This window comes from Nyctibius grandis, chromosome 2 (genome assembly GCF_013368605.1).
Source record: "Nyctibius grandis isolate bNycGra1 chromosome 2, bNycGra1.pri, whole genome shotgun sequence".
Classification (NCBI taxonomy): Eukaryota; Metazoa; Chordata; class Aves; order Nyctibiiformes; family Nyctibiidae; genus Nyctibius; species Nyctibius grandis.
This window is the reverse complement of record NC_090659.1, coordinates 31,208,816-31,226,446: the sequence shown is the minus strand read 5'-3', so window position 1 is coordinate 31,226,446 and position 17,631 is coordinate 31,208,816. Positions and strand designations below refer to the sequence as shown.

General features: G+C 35.1%; 1 protein-coding gene across 1 annotated transcript in view; it reads right to left on the bottom strand.

Annotated features, from left to right (window-relative positions):
- Window positions 1-17,631, bottom strand: part of DMD (dystrophin) — a 1,374,504-nt gene that overhangs the window by 314,100 nt on the left and 1,042,773 nt on the right. The window contains 2 exon segments of the mRNA XM_068422827.1: window positions 4,330-4,484; window positions 11,419-11,630. Of these exon segments, the coding sequence (XP_068278928.1) occupies window positions 4,330-4,484; window positions 11,419-11,630 (367 nt within the window).

Genomic DNA, 17,631 nt, shown 5'->3' with positions numbered 1-17,631 from the left:
TTGCTGATGTGTAAATGTAGTTTTTCTCACCCAGAATGCAATTCAACTGTAATGCAAATGTGGTTACTTCCACAAGTGCCATAAAGCAAAGTAGTGTTAGGACAGGTACAGTATACTAATAAAACCTGTTGCCAGCAGAATGGTCAAGATCTTTCTGTGCAGGCAATAAAATTATACTTACAAACATTATGTACAGATAAAGTTTACATTCTAACAATTGTCTTCTTATAACCATCAATCACTGATAAGGAAAGGTTTGCTGCTCAAAGACCAAAACTACATTATGACCTTTTTCACACTTATAATTACTGTTACATTATGCATTTACATAGGAAACAGGTATGCATCATACTTTTGTACTGTTTATGTCCTTAGTTTGTTTGACCATTTGCATTTCATACTGTCCAGCTGACATGTAAAATCAAGGTGTTTGTACAACTGGCTGCATTAGAGAATTAACACCATTCTTAGATAAATATGGGAGTTGGTATCTCAGACCTTTCAAATAGGTTGCCTAGAAACTCAACTCCTTGCCACTCCCTCTCTAACTCCCTACAACTTAAACTAATAACAATAATATAAATCTAGTTATATATTGATTCTTCACTGCCCATACCTTGTACTGGGAAAAAAAAAAGGTTACTTTTTATGTTTTGACTGATCTGTGTGTCCTGTATCTTGTCTCAGGAGCCAAAAAAAGCATCTTGAGCAGTGAAAGCTCTTACCATGTACTGTGCAGCCTGAGTTCCATTGAATTTGAGCATAGAAACTGGTGGGCGATGAAAATATTTGAAGATGTCTGTTAGATAGTGATGGGTTGGAGTCCTAACCAATTCTCAGAGTACATTATTGTCATAATATATGCTTCACTTAAGAAAGGTCTAAGTCCCTTTTTAGATTAATATTTGTTAGTGAAATTTAAACACATTTTGTGAATTCCCAGGAAAGGAACAAATTTAAGCAACTGTTTATGTTTTACATGATAATTTACATAAAATGAGTGCTCACAAAAGAAGGAAGTAACATAATACTACCATAACAAACATTTTTTATATAGTAAATTGCTAATGGTTGCTTCCTTCATTGTATTTTTTTCTCTTGGGAATATTTAGTTCATCTCTCAGATTTATTTTTATTAATACAAAGCAATATAGATTGCTTTCTCCTTAATTGCCTCAGCTTAAATGATATAGTTATTTCTTGGAAAGCCAACATTTCTAAAGAGAAGAGGAAGAGACCTGTTAGAAGTCACTCTGGCTTTTGCCCAGCTGATCAGTTCATGTGCTTTTTAGTGTATCTTTGCAGTATCAACAACAAAAATAAAAATTAAAAAATGGCAAGTGAAAAAAGTGAAGCAACCATCAAGCACTCACCAACTTAGCTATTAATGGAGTTAGAATGTTATTTGTTATAGTTCAATGTTATAAAACAGAACAGTAAGGCAAAGGGTAAACACACAGCAATCAGCTACAAATCTACTTAAGCAAAACAAAACACAAGCTGGCAGATGTTGCCTTAATGACTAAAGTACTTGCTTTGGCTGAATTATTACCAACAGGCAAAGTGGAATTTTACTGCTGCTTGCCTGCCTGTTGTTTTACTAACCTGGTTCATGGAAAAGGAGGTTTCACATTTTTTACACTGACACACAGTTCTGATATTAATGGCAGGTTAGAGAAAAACCATTTCAAAACAATGTAAGCCACTCCTAATTTTTCTTGTTAAAAGAATACATCCACAAAATAATTAGGCCATTTAAATTAAGGATATAGGGAGAAGAAACCAAAATCTTAAGCAGAATATTGCCACTTGGCACTCAAGACATGTATAAACAGTGATAAAACTATTTCTAAAATACTGGAGAAATGGTCAAGACCATTATTTGGAATATATTTCTACATCACTGCAAGGTCACTGAGTCACCAGAGCACTACTTACTTATGGTCTACATGAAAATAACACTCATGGAGATATCTGAAATGGTTGCATATGCATCTCAGTGGAGAACTAGCCTTTCTGTGAGCCTGTGACAAACAGTTCATCTGTCTCCTTTCTACCGAGTAAATATTCTCTTATGGTTCAAAAGATCCCCAAAACCATAAAGAAACCTTTGTTTTGCTCTATACAATAACTTGAAAGCTGAAGTGTAGAGGGACACAAACAAACACTAGAGCAAATTGGCATTTAAATCATCCAAAGGCCCATAGACTCCACCTTCTCTTTTCACAGAGCTACTTAGCAAAACAAATCTAGGAGGTTCTTGCAAGACTTCTCTCAGGAGCTGCTCCATGAGCAAAAGGCCTGGCTACTGCTTCAAGCAAACCTGAAAAATCTACAGGTGAAGAAAATCTTCCAAGTACAAGTCATTTTCTGACTTGATGCCTTAGTACGTCCATATTTACCAATGTCTCAAAAAAGATAGAAATGTGATACAGCCCTTAGAGAAGCTTATCAACTACTGTCTGCAGCACACTTCTTTTTTCAAGTTCCCAAATCATGAGAAGTCTTACAAAAATTATATGCAAAACACTGAATTAAAAAAATATTAGAAAGGTAGTAAAGTCACACAACCAAAAACTCGGAAATTCTAGCTTTACAGTTGCTTGTTCAAGCCTAATCCTATCCTTTTGTACTTCTTAATGGGAAACATCAACTCAGTCACCTAAACAGCTCTCTTCTAAGACATAAAACGTTTACTAAAGTCATTCATCCAACACACGAGCTGTGAACAAGCCTGTGGGTTTTGTAGAAGCTTGCAATGAATGTGTCTTGAAGAATTTGTACTCTCTGTTAGCCTAGTACTTGAGGAGTCCCGCCAACAATGGCAATTCTCACATTTAGGCAACATTAGACACACCTGGGTTTCTGCTTGAAACATTAACAGATTTAAAGATGCACTCTTAGCTACAATTGCTACCTGAGCATCCACAGCAGCTACAGACCTATCCTGGACTTCAGGATTACAAAGCCATCTCGCCAAGCAGGGCTGTAGTTCTACGTATAGCAAAAGCAATTTCCTTAGGTTCTCTCACCTAACCCTTTCGAGCCACTGATTTTACCTACTCATGGAAAATACTTTTGAGCATTAGACACCCAGCCTTTCTCATCCAGGAACAGATGTTCCCCCCAGTCTGTTTCTCAGACCACAGAGAGCAAAACATTTTTTATTAAAAATATGGCTACTCCTAATAAGGCTAAAATGGTTACTACTATAACAGGAGAAATGCAAACAGGTATTAACTGAATGTTTACACTAATTTCTCAGTTTAGTTATTGCGCTTGTTAAAACAAAAAGCTTTAGAATTATCATGTGGTTTTCTTTTAGTGGATATCATTAGCATCTCTTCTCTCATTTAAACAGGATCTTAAGTCAGTGGCAAGTCTGCTTCAGAAAAAATGCTATTAAAGTGACTCATTCATATGAATATCAACTTCTTAAAAAATTAAATAAAAAGTGGGAATAAATTTCTGGAGTCATCAGTGATTTAAGTAACTGCCATTATGCGAGAAGATCTCCTGAATTTATTATATATTTAACTAAACTGACTTTTATGGCCTTGTTCATAGACTTTAATTAAAAATATGTTAGGATCTAATTCAGTTCTGTTTTCAGTTATAAGCTATAAAACTTAATCCAAGATACTGATTAAAACAACTTTGATTTAATTTTTATGTATCTCATCTAATGTGCAATGATTTAAAACTCTTTTACTACTATAAAGAAAGCAATTTTTATTCTGCAATACATTCTGATCTCATAGATAGTGTTTTGGATGATTCATAATTTGATAGCAAGCTGCAAAAATTGTTTTTAGTAAGGAATTGGTATCTAAACCAAACACTGCAAGACTATGAAATGTAATCAAGGATGTGATCAAGGATCTAATAAAACTTTCCTGACTAGAGATTTGCTTCAAAGGTATAGGATAACATTTCTGCTTTGAACCTGCTTCAATAGGATATATCTGTCATTTTCAGATTCAGTTTATGACTCAAAATCACTATAGTAATTGCGATGTGGAGGTAGTACAGAGAAGCACGAAACATCTCATTTTAAATATTTGAAATATATAACCTATCAACTGAAATTAGTTGGCAACTTGTTACAGCAGAGGAAAATTGGCAGGAGGCAAAATTTTACTTGAGAGAATTAAATGGCATTCCAAAGACATATTTCCGAAAAGTCTGACAGAAGATCATCATTCTTTCCTTTCTCACTACAATCATGCCATTTTCAAAAGTTACATCTTCTATAATCTCCAACCAAAGCTGGACAATGAGTGTTAATGAAGTTTAACAACAAATCTAATAGCAGAATTTATATCCTACCTCTTATTAATGGCAGCCCACGTCGCATTAACGTTATCTGTCATCAGTTCTACTTTTCTGGTGTCATCTGTTGAATAATCGCGGAGCAGCTTAAGTGCCATGTCATTTGCCACATCTACATTTATTTGCCATTGTCGTATTTCTTTTGCAAATTGCTGAAGTAAAAAGAGAAAGAAAAAGAATAAACCTCAGATCACCATAAAATGATCACATGCATTGATTATTAGAGAAGGAGATGAACAACTTGTGCTATCAATATATATAAAAAAAGGACTTCCTCAGATTTACTGGTAACTAAGGTCAGAGTCTTTCTAAATGTTTAAATTCTTTCAGTCATAAAACCATAAGACCACTTCTAATCTCTGAGAGGACCAAGCAACCAAATCCTAAATGTTGGATAAAACATGACAGCTCAAATTGGTAACATTGATTAGAATGTTGATTATTCTTTTCTGAGACATAAATAGATAGAAGCATTATTATGCATTATGCAAACTATCACTATTTGTGATGTTGAATTATACTGAGATGGAAAATATAGTGAAATAATATGTTCTATCTAATTTTCTTTTGTATACTGTGAAATAATACTGAGATTTTGAGAATTAATACCTGTGCTTTCACTTTTTTTAAAAAATTTATTTTAGCGAATTGTTTATGTAATTAGTGCCATCTACTGGAACAGCACTAAATCTGCAATACAGCAAAATACGACTGGTAAACCTGTCAATATCTTTATAATGCTAATTTATGCTTGTTAGTACAAAGAAAGCTTTTTAAATCTTGGTCATTGTTTTTTTCCCTTTCCTCTCCTCTTTCTCCTCTCCTCTTTTTCTTCTCCTCTCCTCTTCCCTCTCCTCTCCACCTGGGCCAGATTTCTCACTACAGAAGCAAGCCAGTAAATTCCGAATGCTCATTCAGCCAGCAACCAGCTCCCATGCATCTTTCATGTTAGTCTTTTTCTCAGAGCAAATTTCCATATAAATGCACTGAATTTGCATATTTAATCCATAATGTGTAACAACAAAATGAAAGAGGAAAGATAATCGATGGGCTACTTGTATTTTTGTACTAGGCAAAGACTACAACTAGCCAATCAGTGAGACAATACAAGTAGAAAAAAGTTTGCATTCGTAAACAGAAACAGTAAGTTTCATGTAAATATTAGAAGCTATCGACAAAAAAAGAAAAACAGTAAGGTTTGACTGTCTTTATTGTTGTGCTTTAATACACGAATCAGAAAATATCTGTGAAGAAAAAATAGGGGTTTTTCCCCTCTGTTCTCCCAAAGTAGTATTCCTTTTGAAATCTTGACTCAGACAAGGAATTCTCCACACAAAGCTGAACTTAAATATGTGATCCCTGATTAAAGAGTCTAAATACGAAGTAAGAATAAATATATTTTGACTATTTTGTGCACTTACATTTTCATCTCAGAAAGTCTGTCTGTTGATTTTGGTTAAGATTGGGACTGAAATGTACTTGATCTTTGAATAGAGTCCAGGTGGAGCTTTTGGGGGTTTTGATTTTTCCCCAAAACTCTTACCTGTTAAAGAGATGCTTCAACATCTCTAGGTTCTCTCCATAACTCAAAACCGAAAACAGGTACTTCCTCTCTTTCCTGGTTACTCCTCCATGAGAGGGCAGATCACCGAATTACTGTGCAGCAGATAACCTCAGGTATTAAGACAGCAACCTGATTGTCTGTTTTGAACAAGGAATCCGATTTCTACCAATCAAACATTCTGAGGAGGCTACTAATGCCTCTCCCAAAAACCATCTGAACATGTCATGGTTAAGCTCACTTAAGCTGAAGCTGCCTAAACAATTTTTTAAAGTCATTCCCCTGTGTTAAGTATGGAGATGTAGACAGGAGAGGTGCTAATTTTGTGGAAAACCACTACCATTCCTTTGGACAAGATATAGGCAGGTTGTTGTTTTGGGAATAGTCTGCCAATTGAGCTCCCTTCCTGCCAGAATTATATACAATAAACATATAAATGTTAGTATTTACATGAATTTAATAAAATGTATAAAAGCAAAAATAAATAAATTCTACAGTAATTATAATTTCAGTTTTGTAGCAAGTATCTATTCTATATTTAGATCCATCTGTCTTTATTATACCCTACCTTTCTCTTTGTTTAAAATTATGCATGCATACAGCTACTTTTTTCCAGCCAAGGAGGCACAGCAGACTGACTGTTCACTGCATTACATATAGAAGTTACCATAACATTTTGTCTGTATTGTAAATTAATGGCCTGTAAACTTTACTTTGAAAATAAGTTCTTTTTGCCCCGTCCCGTGTGAATATAAATGACCTTATAAACCCTTCCAAACCCAGTTTTATAATAAAAATACAGAAAGATCCATTACAAGGTTATTTTCAAAAGTGTTATTCTCACCATTAACTTCAACATTAATCCATTAACTTCCTGACATTACAACATTAGATCATCCCTCAGGAACAAAATTATGAATATAGAGAGCTTTGTGGACAAAGAAACAATTTGTATTTTCTACTTTATTGGAAACTGGTATGCAAGTTTTCAACAGCTTTAAGGAGTCTATGCTTTGCTTCACCGTTGCTCCATGTGCAGACACCGAGAACCAAGTGTTGTGGTAAATGTTTTAACTGTTTGTCCTACCAGAGGCCCATTAACTCTTATCTTATATGACTATAATGAGTATTTTAGAATTAAATTCTTGGCATTATTTTTTTTTCTCTTTTCCCTTTTATATTTTTGGGTCTCATTTATCTTTTAGCTACTTAAGAACGTTTGATTTTTTTTCTAAATGAAAATGCTTCATTACCTTAATTTCATTTTGACGTTTTTAAAGCATTCTCTTTGTTTTGTCTGTGTCATCACTGGCATTTGCTGAGTTTATTAAAAGGCTTAAAGAATTAAGGTTGTGCATTTATGATGTTACTTAGGCATACATTTATTTTTACATTTTTAATTAGAAGACACTAGTTGATGTTATTAGGAAGCAAGTCTGTGTAATTAAGGATCATTGATTAAAAACAAGTAAGGAAATGAGAGCTGGGCCTTCTTCTACCCCAGGACTGCCCAGTGGAACAAAATAAATGACACATAGAAGTTTAAATATAGCAATATGTATGTACAGCATCACCCAATTCTGAGCATGTAAATTCACACACTGAGCAGGTGTATATATCACAAACTTGGAAAATCAGGCTGTCCTTCTGTCCTTTTTCTGTATATCTATAGCATGTTTTATTTACATACTTAAAGAATTATTTTTTTTTAGTAGGAAATTCTATTTCAGTGTCTGTATCATAGTCAATAACATTAATTTAATTGTTAATTGTCTTACTAAAATCAAAGCAGTCAGCCCTGGAATAATAAAAATACAGAAAATGCTGAGACTGTATTTCATCCTATATTGGTACACAGGGAGTGGCAAAAGAGTACCTAGTAAGTTACAGCCCGGCAAGAAGACAAAGGCAAGCAAGATAGCCTCAGTCTTATCGACAAATCCAAGGCATAAAGTTCACTCCCCAGGCTATGCCAGTAGAAGGTTGCCTGGCCTCTTGAGTCCCAACAGAGCAGAGGATGTAATCAGGCTGCTATTTAATTTCCTATTTAGATGAACAAGAAATAGGTGGTCAATGAAGGAAAGGAAGGAAACCTTGTCTCCATCCTTCCTCCTCTTCACTTTGGCCATCCCAGCTGAACTGGTACAGAGGGAGAAGAGATGCTTCACTAGCTCTTACCAAAACAAGGAGCCAAGGCGTGAATGGGCAATCGTAGCACTTTTTTTTTTTTAATGCAAACTCAGTATTGTATTAAGAGGCTAGTTTTACACTAGCTTATATTCAGTTGACATAGGGACGGAAAGGTGTTGAAGAGTGACTGTGTACTATTTATACACCTATAACCTTCAACCTGCTGAGTTAACCATCTGCAGCCATCACTTAATAAACAATAACAAACAGGGCTTTATTAGGTAAAGACTCTCATTGGCCAGAATGCCATATTCTGGTTCTCTGTACCTAACCCCAGTATATATAATTTAGTTCTCAAATATCAAACTAAAAAAAAAGAATGCAAAAATGCCTCAATCCTCAGCAAATTAGCTCTGAATTAATTTCTAATTCAAAGGAATAATTTTTTTAATTGTCAGCTATATGGTACTTGGTTAAGTTTATTTTAAATGTCAAAAAAAAATGTGTCAAATTCTATTAAAAAAAATCATTGGCTAAATACAAGCCAGTTACAGATTTTTTTTTTTATGCTGGCATTGTAAAAAAATAAATAATCAAAAAACTGGTATTGCTGAGCTTACTATTTACTCGTGTATAAGGATGCACTAACAGAAAAGCATTAACACAAGCACCGATTAAAAGTTTACTTAGAGCAGAGGGGAACTTTTGCATTGACTCAGCTGTCTTTAGGCTGACCTATAACGGCTAACAAACAAATCAGAAGAATGCTTGGTGACTACTTTCTCACACCAAGCTGTGTTGAGATACAAAGCTGACAAAATGAGTATGTCTAAAGAATATATTTAAGACTCACAGTGATCTCTCTCTTTCCCTCAGCACAGATGAATAGGAATGACAGCTTTATTTTCCTCAGTGCAACAGCAAGCCAAAAGACAGCATACTTTACATATTCAGGGGACAACATCAAAATTTATGTGTTTGGCACAGAATCCTGGAAAGCATTTATTTCGAGGACTTGATGTATTTCTAGGTCCTTTGGTTTAGATAATACTATACAGAAGAAATATGAAGCTGCTAAACTCAAAAAAGATTTCCATGTTGCTTAGAATTCATGACCCCTTTATCTCAAGCATGAACACAACAGCTGATGCTGTCACATCTGAGAAGCTTTCATGAGGGATTTGACACAATAGGGATTACTGGCAGACAAAGATAATTCCATTAGGCAGGTTGGCACAAAAGAAAGAGGAAAAAAAAAAAAGGAAGAAGAAAAAAAAGAAGGAAAAAAGAAAAGAAACTCTACCCCCCACAGACATTCTCTAAGACAGAGGTGAATTTCTTCCAGGCTTGTGGGAGAAAGGCTAGGCAAAACCACACAAGTGAATGTAAACAAGCCTGGAACAGTAGAGTTTATTGATGTTCATATCATCATGAGGGCACAGCAAATTAAGATGGACTAGCTGTGACACTGAAATTATAATTATAGACTAATGTCTGTAACTTGACACAATATGTCACATTGAATCCAGACTGAGGTGAGAATGGCTGAAGATACTGATAGACCAAGTGTTTAATATCTTTTAAAGAAGGACTGAAAAGAATCTGCAGGTATCCTTTCAAAAACTTTGTTTATACATAGAGATATATTCTAGGATTAAGTATACTAGTATATTTTCTCTATAACTTGGGGGATGGAGGAGAAGAAGGGTATGTTCTTATTTCTCTCCTTGGAGAATGTTGATCCAATAATTTTTTCAAAAAGTATACACTCTTAGATGAACCTCATCTAAACCTCATATATTCTTGTAAAAAAGTGGACATAAAATCCATTTCTAAAACTATATTTTCAATTATTTTCCTAGTTAAGTAATTTGTGTTTGAGACATAAGACACTCCAACACAATGACATAAGATTGTGTTTGCACAGAACTGTTTTTTTGTTAATTGAGGCTTTGCAGAGCTGGGACATTGAGTTTGTCGAAGCTTTTTTTTTTTTTTTTAACACCAAACACTGGGCAGAAGCCAGAACTCTGTCTGCAGAAAGACAGTGACAAATGGGAGTCCTCTATGCTGAATGACAGTAGTATACATAATCTATAACTCTTTCCAATACATTAGAGAGTGATTGCCCTTGTTTACCATAATCCACCCTTCCCAAGAAATGACCCTTAGGGTATAATCTTAAATGAGAAAACTTAACTACACCTCAGCCCTAAAACAATAAGCTGATGAGTGTTTTTGTGTTTCTTACAGGCAAGCAAAAAAAAAAAAAGCAAGCAAAAACCCCAAGAGATTTTGTATCTAATAAATATTAGAAAGGCAATGACTAACTCATGATGGAGATAGCCGAAGACGAATCATGCAGTTATACGCACACTTTCTCTGGTGGCAAAACCAGTTGATGAGGACCTCACCCCACTATTCTTTACAGCAATTCATTACCATTCAGCTGTGCAAATAAGACTGTTCTAAATCCACAAACTTTAACCAAACAGCTGAGTGGTAAGAGTTAAAAAAAAATAAAAATCTGGTGGGCAGGAGAGGAGAACATATCAGAAAATATTTGTGTAACTATCCTTCCAAGTAACTAAAATGTAACATTCCACTCACATGGAGGCAGGACTCACTTTAAGAGGCTGATAAATTGGTTGGTTTCAATCTCTTTTTTCCCCAACCAGAAAATGAGATATTACTAATCTGAAACAGCTGTTCTCAAAATTTATTCATGAAGAATGTCACCAAAGCGTGACTATTTCCATAACAAGAAACTTAAAAACTGCTGCAACAGTTAGGGCATATTTGCAGTGCTACTTGCGGTATAGCTCAGCTACATAAGTTAACGAGGTGCACATTTTAGCACCTAGAATGTCATAACGTGTGCTAAAGTCACAAGAGCAGAGATTTCAGGTTTTTTGCAGTTAATAACCCTGCCAATGTTGAACCCAGTGAGATTATCTTGTGGCAGATCTAGTGCTTGATTTTCAAAATATCTCCATATAGTTTGTTATGGTGGTGTTTTTCCCTTTTCTCTCCTTTACTGCTTCCAGACAACCTATACAGCTTCATTATCAGTGCAGACAGACACCGCAATACTGCAGGATTTCCCAGTCTGCAGTACCAGTGCAGCTGAGGCTGAGATGAGAAATACTTGTGCTGAAAAGGTAAGTATTCTTCCTGCGAGATCAGCCAGCTATTTGTTATGACTGATAAGACGGATTTCACTCAAGGATTATGTGACACACATTTTAGACTTTGTAGTTAATTTTTTCCTAACTTTTCATGGGAAATAAGGGGTAAACAGGTTGTTCTCAAAGTACGCTGTCCAATATTTAGAGGACATTTTCTTTAACAATTTAATTAACTCAAGTGGAAATATTTTAATTCTTAGTAGTGACCTTAAGCTCAGTGTTCTGCTTTTTCAGAGCTTCCAAGGTGTAGGAAATTTCTTTCCACGACTCAAGCTTAGCTTTTGCTTGTTCAAGAACCTGCTCAGCTTCTTGTTTAGCTTCTAGCCACTGTGTTGAATCCTTTAACATCTCATGAAGCTGTTGTCTCCGGTTTTGGAGGTGTCCATGCACTTCATCCCACTGGCTCTGTATCTTTTCAACTGGTGAAACACAAAGGAAAAACAAAAGCCAAGTCACTTAAAAGCTTTTTTTTTCTTTTTTTTTTTTTTAAAGGGGGTAAAAAATAATACTTAAATCTTTCTAGAACTGACTATATGGAAGATCTCTTGTACTTTTAAGCTGCAATTGCAACTAAGTTTAGTTTGACAAAGAAGAGCAGATAACCTGTTCTAGGTCACACAGTATGACACTATGGTACACAGCATGTGTTTCAATGCATATGCAACCAGAAATGCCAGGTTCATGCCTCAAAAAGCATTATGAAACAGGATCACATTTGAGAAAAAGCATCTTAGCAAACCAACACAAGGTTTAATATTTTCTGAAGATCAAGTCTTTTAGGGACTTCAGTAATATTAGTTAAATATTTATTCCAAGACATTGCTACACTTTCTTATTTCATTAAGGCAAATGTTAGCAGACTGTAAAGGCTAAAAAACTTTCTCATATGTTCATGTTCATTATAAAATAATGAACTTTATTAGCTTTATCCACTATTTGAAAGAAATGTGATTCATGGGAATTTAATAATCACTAAAATCATTGTTAAGAAGTGTTGGCTAGCATCCAGCATCAGACTCGTCCATAACAGCATAAGAACATCAGGAGACCTAGTCATCCAAGCAGTTGAAGTTTGACCAAAAAAACCAAAAACAAACCAAAAACCGAAAACTCCATACACAATAAAATCTGTGCACTGCCCTAGAGAAATAGGCATTTTTAAATATTTTTTTAATTCCCTGAGGTGAGTCAGCACAAACTACATTCTCAATATTTTCTTGAAGACTGCCTCACTACATTGAACATTCACAGGCATTCTAGGGAGGGAAACAGAAATTTCTTGAGTACTCAGAAAGGAACTGAAATTATCATCGAGCGGTAATTCCAATGCTACATCTCTCACTGCAGGGTTGATTCCAGAATGGTGCAGGCTAAAAACTAAAGGGATGAGAAATGCTTCAGCAGGAAAAGGAGACTTCTACCTATCAGTGCTCTCCCTTCTTTCAGAAGAAGGGATAAAGATCTTTCCACGGACTCAGCTGTGAAGGAAACCTTTCAGCATCCCCTGCTCAAGCCTAGGGAGAAAAGCCTGTGAGTATGCACATATAGCAGCACGTTCAAGTCAAAGTAAATGCAAAAGGAACTGAAGAAACAGAAGTGGAAAACACAAAGCACAATCAGAGTAAAGCAAGGATAGCCTAAGGCCCAAATGCTTAAATTTAATCTGAAGAAAATCTGACCCCTCATTTTAAAAAGCTGTATATGAAGGTCACAAAACAACTCATTTCTGTGCCCTATCTGGATGAGGATTTCTGATGTAAGCTTTAGGGTATACTTGAAACAACAAAGAGATTGTGGTCTACAGGAGGGGTGAATAACAGAAGTGTTCTTGAACTGCTCAAGTAAAATCTCTGTGCTATGGCTACAGCACGTGGCTCAAGGGTTGTGCTTCAGGTCTAGGGGACAAAGACTGCTCAAACACTTTCCACAGTGTTGCTGGCATATGAGTGATAGCTGCCACCTATTTCTTGCAAATAACTGCTCGAGCTCCTTCCCCCTTAGACTCTTGAGACATTCAGTGTGTTATGTTTTGATTCATGGCAACCTGGAAGTTTTGGTACATAGCTGACAAAAGTATAATAGCTTGTTTATGTCAGCTGTCCATGAAAAAAACTATAAATATCCCACATATTTTTGTTTTATTATAAGTTTCTTTGTTGGTGTGGGTTTTTTTTGTGGGAGGGGATTAAGAGATGAATGCAAATTCTGTTGCAGAACCATTTCAAAAGAAAACTGGGTCTACAACAATATTAATCCTTCATAATAGCTGCTTTTAATAAGAAATGCTGATATTTCTTATCAGCAAAAATAAGAAATTTATCGATGGATCTGTTCCATAATGTCTCATGAGGTTTGTATCTAAATAAGACATATTAGCAGTCCTTCTCTAGGAACTGTGCTTTTCTCAGCAAGACAAGAGTTTTTCATCGCATACCACAGTCCTGGGATTCCATGATGACCAATTCTCCCACCCAAGAGGGGAACGAGGCTGCATAATAAAAGCTGTACTCAAGACATGTCAGGAGCCCATTTACTCAAGTGACTATGAATACACAAGCTCCAAATCTATGAAACTCATTTCCTTGTGAAAATACTTGAGTTATATCCCTCAAAAAGGGACAAGAAAAGTTTCTGACATGCAGACTTAAAAAATAACATGTATAAGAGTTTTGCTTTATTACAGATTGGAATTGAAGAGTTCAGGAAGTTACTAGATAATCTAAACAAAAAAAAAAGTTGTTTTCTTGAACTAGTGAGTGACAGAACCCACTTAACAAAGTACTTTAGTTGGGGTTAAACACACCATGACATCTACATAATTAATCTGGCCTTTCTGAGCTAGAATATACCAAACAGTCCAGTGCTGTATAAGACAAAATATGTAGAGATAATTTATTAGCGAGACCTTTATAACTACAACAACATTGTTTAGTTTAAGATAACATAAAAATCCCTTCATTACTGTAAGTTTACATCTTCTAAATGATGCTCCCAGTTGAATGCAAGCTATTGAATGGTTTTTGAATAACAAAAAACACAAACCTCTAAAGCTTAAAATATGAGAATTAACTTCCAAAATGTATCAAAAACCACAGTGCAAATGAGTGTCTTTCAAGGATGTATTTTGTTCCTGTGAATACTCTTTAGTGGGATGTTTGCCACAGAAGAAAAGGTGAATACTGCTTATAGATTTTTGCCAAACAAAAAAGTTCAGAAAATTCTATTTGAGTGTATATTGTGTTAGTACTGATTCCAGCAACCCACGAACCCCTCACCTGCAGCTAATGGGTTACTGACTGCAGATGAGAAGGGTCAGAGAATTACTATTAAATAATATTGTTGGACGGTAGAAGACAATTTTTAAAGTATCCTGAACATCATGGGGGGTTTTGTGCTAGGGCACTGAACATATAAAAGGCTTTCTCTGACTGTGTAATAACATGAATAGGTTTATGAAAATATTTAAGAGTGTTTTATAAGACAGCAATGAGGAATCTGAGTACAAAGTTCTTTCAGGCTAACACTCTGCTTATATCCTTTGAAGGGTTATTTCTGCTGACACAACTTTATAAAATCCTTAAAGTTATAATGAACACATGGCATTCAGCATAGGATAAATTAATTTCTTCTGAAGTCCAATCACCCTTACCTGGAACCAGGAAGAAAACCCTAGAAATAAGAAATAGAGTTCCAAAACCAGAAAAACAGAAGAATCAATAGCATGTGAAGCAATTGTTCCAGAAAGGGATTTGCCCAAGTTTTGAAGAACTAAAGAAAAAATTTGATCACTACTTCCTACCTTGAATTTAAGACCTTCAATAAGTAATATTCAATAAATTAAAAAAAAAATATAAAAAAAAACAGACAAAAGGCTATTGCAAAGATTACCAAATATCCTGAAACCTAAGTAAGAACATTTAATATGGCTAAAAAAGTAAGCTTTGACAGGAAAAAGTAATGTAATTGTCCTTGCTGCACTCTGGATTATAATAGCATATTACTGAGATCAGACTCTTATCTTTCTCTTTTATATATCATTGCACCTGCATACTGTGATGACTACACATTGAAAATGCCTAGACAGACAGAACAAATGTGGCTCCATGTGCACTATTAATATCACTGAAGCAGAGGAATTTTAAATAATTAGTGATGATGACAAAAGCCTTTTTTCCCCATAGTTTAGTAGTTTCTGAAGCACCTCAGTTTACATTGTTCATTACAGCTAAGTCCTGTGCCTTCTCCATTTCAAAGTTTAATCTCTTTTTTTTACTGTGGCCCTCCTCCTTTGTATCCAATTTTCTTCCTTTCCCTGCCCTCCCCTAAATCTGGGAATAGCACAATATCTTTATTGTAAGAATCAGTATTTGAAATTATCTCAAGAGGTTTCTTAACTATTCAGTATAGAATTTCTTTACCAACCAATCTGCAAAGGCGCAATCTGGAAAAAAAGGACATTTTCTTCATAGACTTAAGAAAAAGAAAACATTTAAAATAATTGTATGTGGCCATAAACTAGTTTTATTTTAATATAAAACCACAAAAATATTTGACAATTAACAAATATAAGTTGAGTAGCAGAAAGGCAAAACACATACAACAGGTTATTTCCTGAAGTGAAACCCAAACCCCATCCATTTCCTAATCACAGTGCTCCAGGCAGAAGTCCTCACTGTCCTTCACTTACACAAGTTTTGCACTTGCTTACTGGAAAGTGTCCCAGCATGGCTCCAACTGCTTCCAGTTCAATATTGAATGCTCTCGAATAAATAATTTTAGGGGCCTGGTGAGATTCTACCAGTAAGTAATTTCAAGGTTGCTATTCAATTTCTTTTTGTCATCACTACCATTCACTAGTTGTTCAATAGTGATTATATCACTAAGATGGATGAAAGAAATTTTGCTGAACTGACTGGAGATTAGTAAGTTATTAGAAGCAGTAAAAAAGCAGAAAACTGCATTTATAGCAAACACAAGATAACTATTTTTCAATCTGGTTATCATTGATTTAGTACATTGAGGAAAGAACAATCTCAGTGGAGACAACTGCTGGTTTAAGATTCAGTTTTGTTTATTTACAAAAATTTTTATGCTGTTTTTTCATACTCTAGGTATAACAGAGAAACAACAAACAAACATAAATCTCTTTTTCTCTGTTAAGAGTTCATACCATTGATAAGACAAATATAACTCTCTTCACTGAGAGAGTTTACTCACTGCTGTTTATAATATAACAGCAGTGGAAACAATGGAAAAGAGTCTGGGAAGAAGCTGCCAGTCACAGAGAAATAATGTCCATGTTAATATAAGTTACATTTAGCCTATGCAAAGGTGAAAAAAAGCAATCATTCCATGCCAGTTTGAGAAGTTCACTGAATCCAGTACACACCCCAAAAAAAATTGAACAAGGAAATGAATAGCAACAGAATTTGCGATGTAGAAAAGCTCCACTTTCCTTGTCAACAAATTACTTAAACTGTACTCATTTTGCTCTGTAAGAGAGTGCTTTTCAAAAGCATTATTGTCAATATATTGATGTTTCCCTATAAAAGAAACGTTTTCACTGTAGGTTCATAGATTTGAAGACTAGAGGGACTAATGCAACCTGCTAGAGGGACCTGCTGCAGAATATAACTGGGCAACAGCAGAATTATAGACTGTTATAATTCATGTTACCAAAAGAAGCTACTGATGCAGTGAGATTCCTTAGCTGAAAAATTAAAATCATTTTATATGCATCTTTGAGTGTTTCAATTTACTTATACCTTGCAACAATGATCATGATGAAAAGACACATTGAGCTTGAAAACTAGCCAATTCTGAAAAATTACTTATGTATAGTTTCATATTTTTGTCATAATCTCTCAAATCTTAAGGGTTTTTTTCCCCCCTCTCCTTTGTAGCAATATGAAACACGCAATGTATTGAAAGATAAAAGACTGAGGTCTTCATTCTTAGGATACTGAGAAGCCTTTAAACACTATGGCTGTACAGAATGGCTGTCACTGGTAAACAGAATGAAAGCATAAGGAAGAAAACATTTTACATCCTCTGCCAATTGTAACAACTTCAATTGTCAATGTTCTACGAGTATACAAGTATACAATGTTATACAAGTATAACAGGTTAAGAAAGTGGTGGGTGACAAAAACCTGGCTCCAGAACCGGATGCAGCCCTGGTCTGAATGTGGTTTGCACAGTTACAGGGCTGCAAACCAACACTTTAGATGACAGTGCATGTACCAGCCAGCACTACAAGTAGAAGACAGCAAGACAGAGCAATATGCAGAGTTAAACTGAGTACCTAGAGATTGTAACATTAGAAAATGCTCAAAACATAAAACCTGTAGATTTTTTGGAAGGGATAGGTTAAAAACAGCCCAAGCTCAACATTGTAATTGGTTGCCCTGGAAGCATACT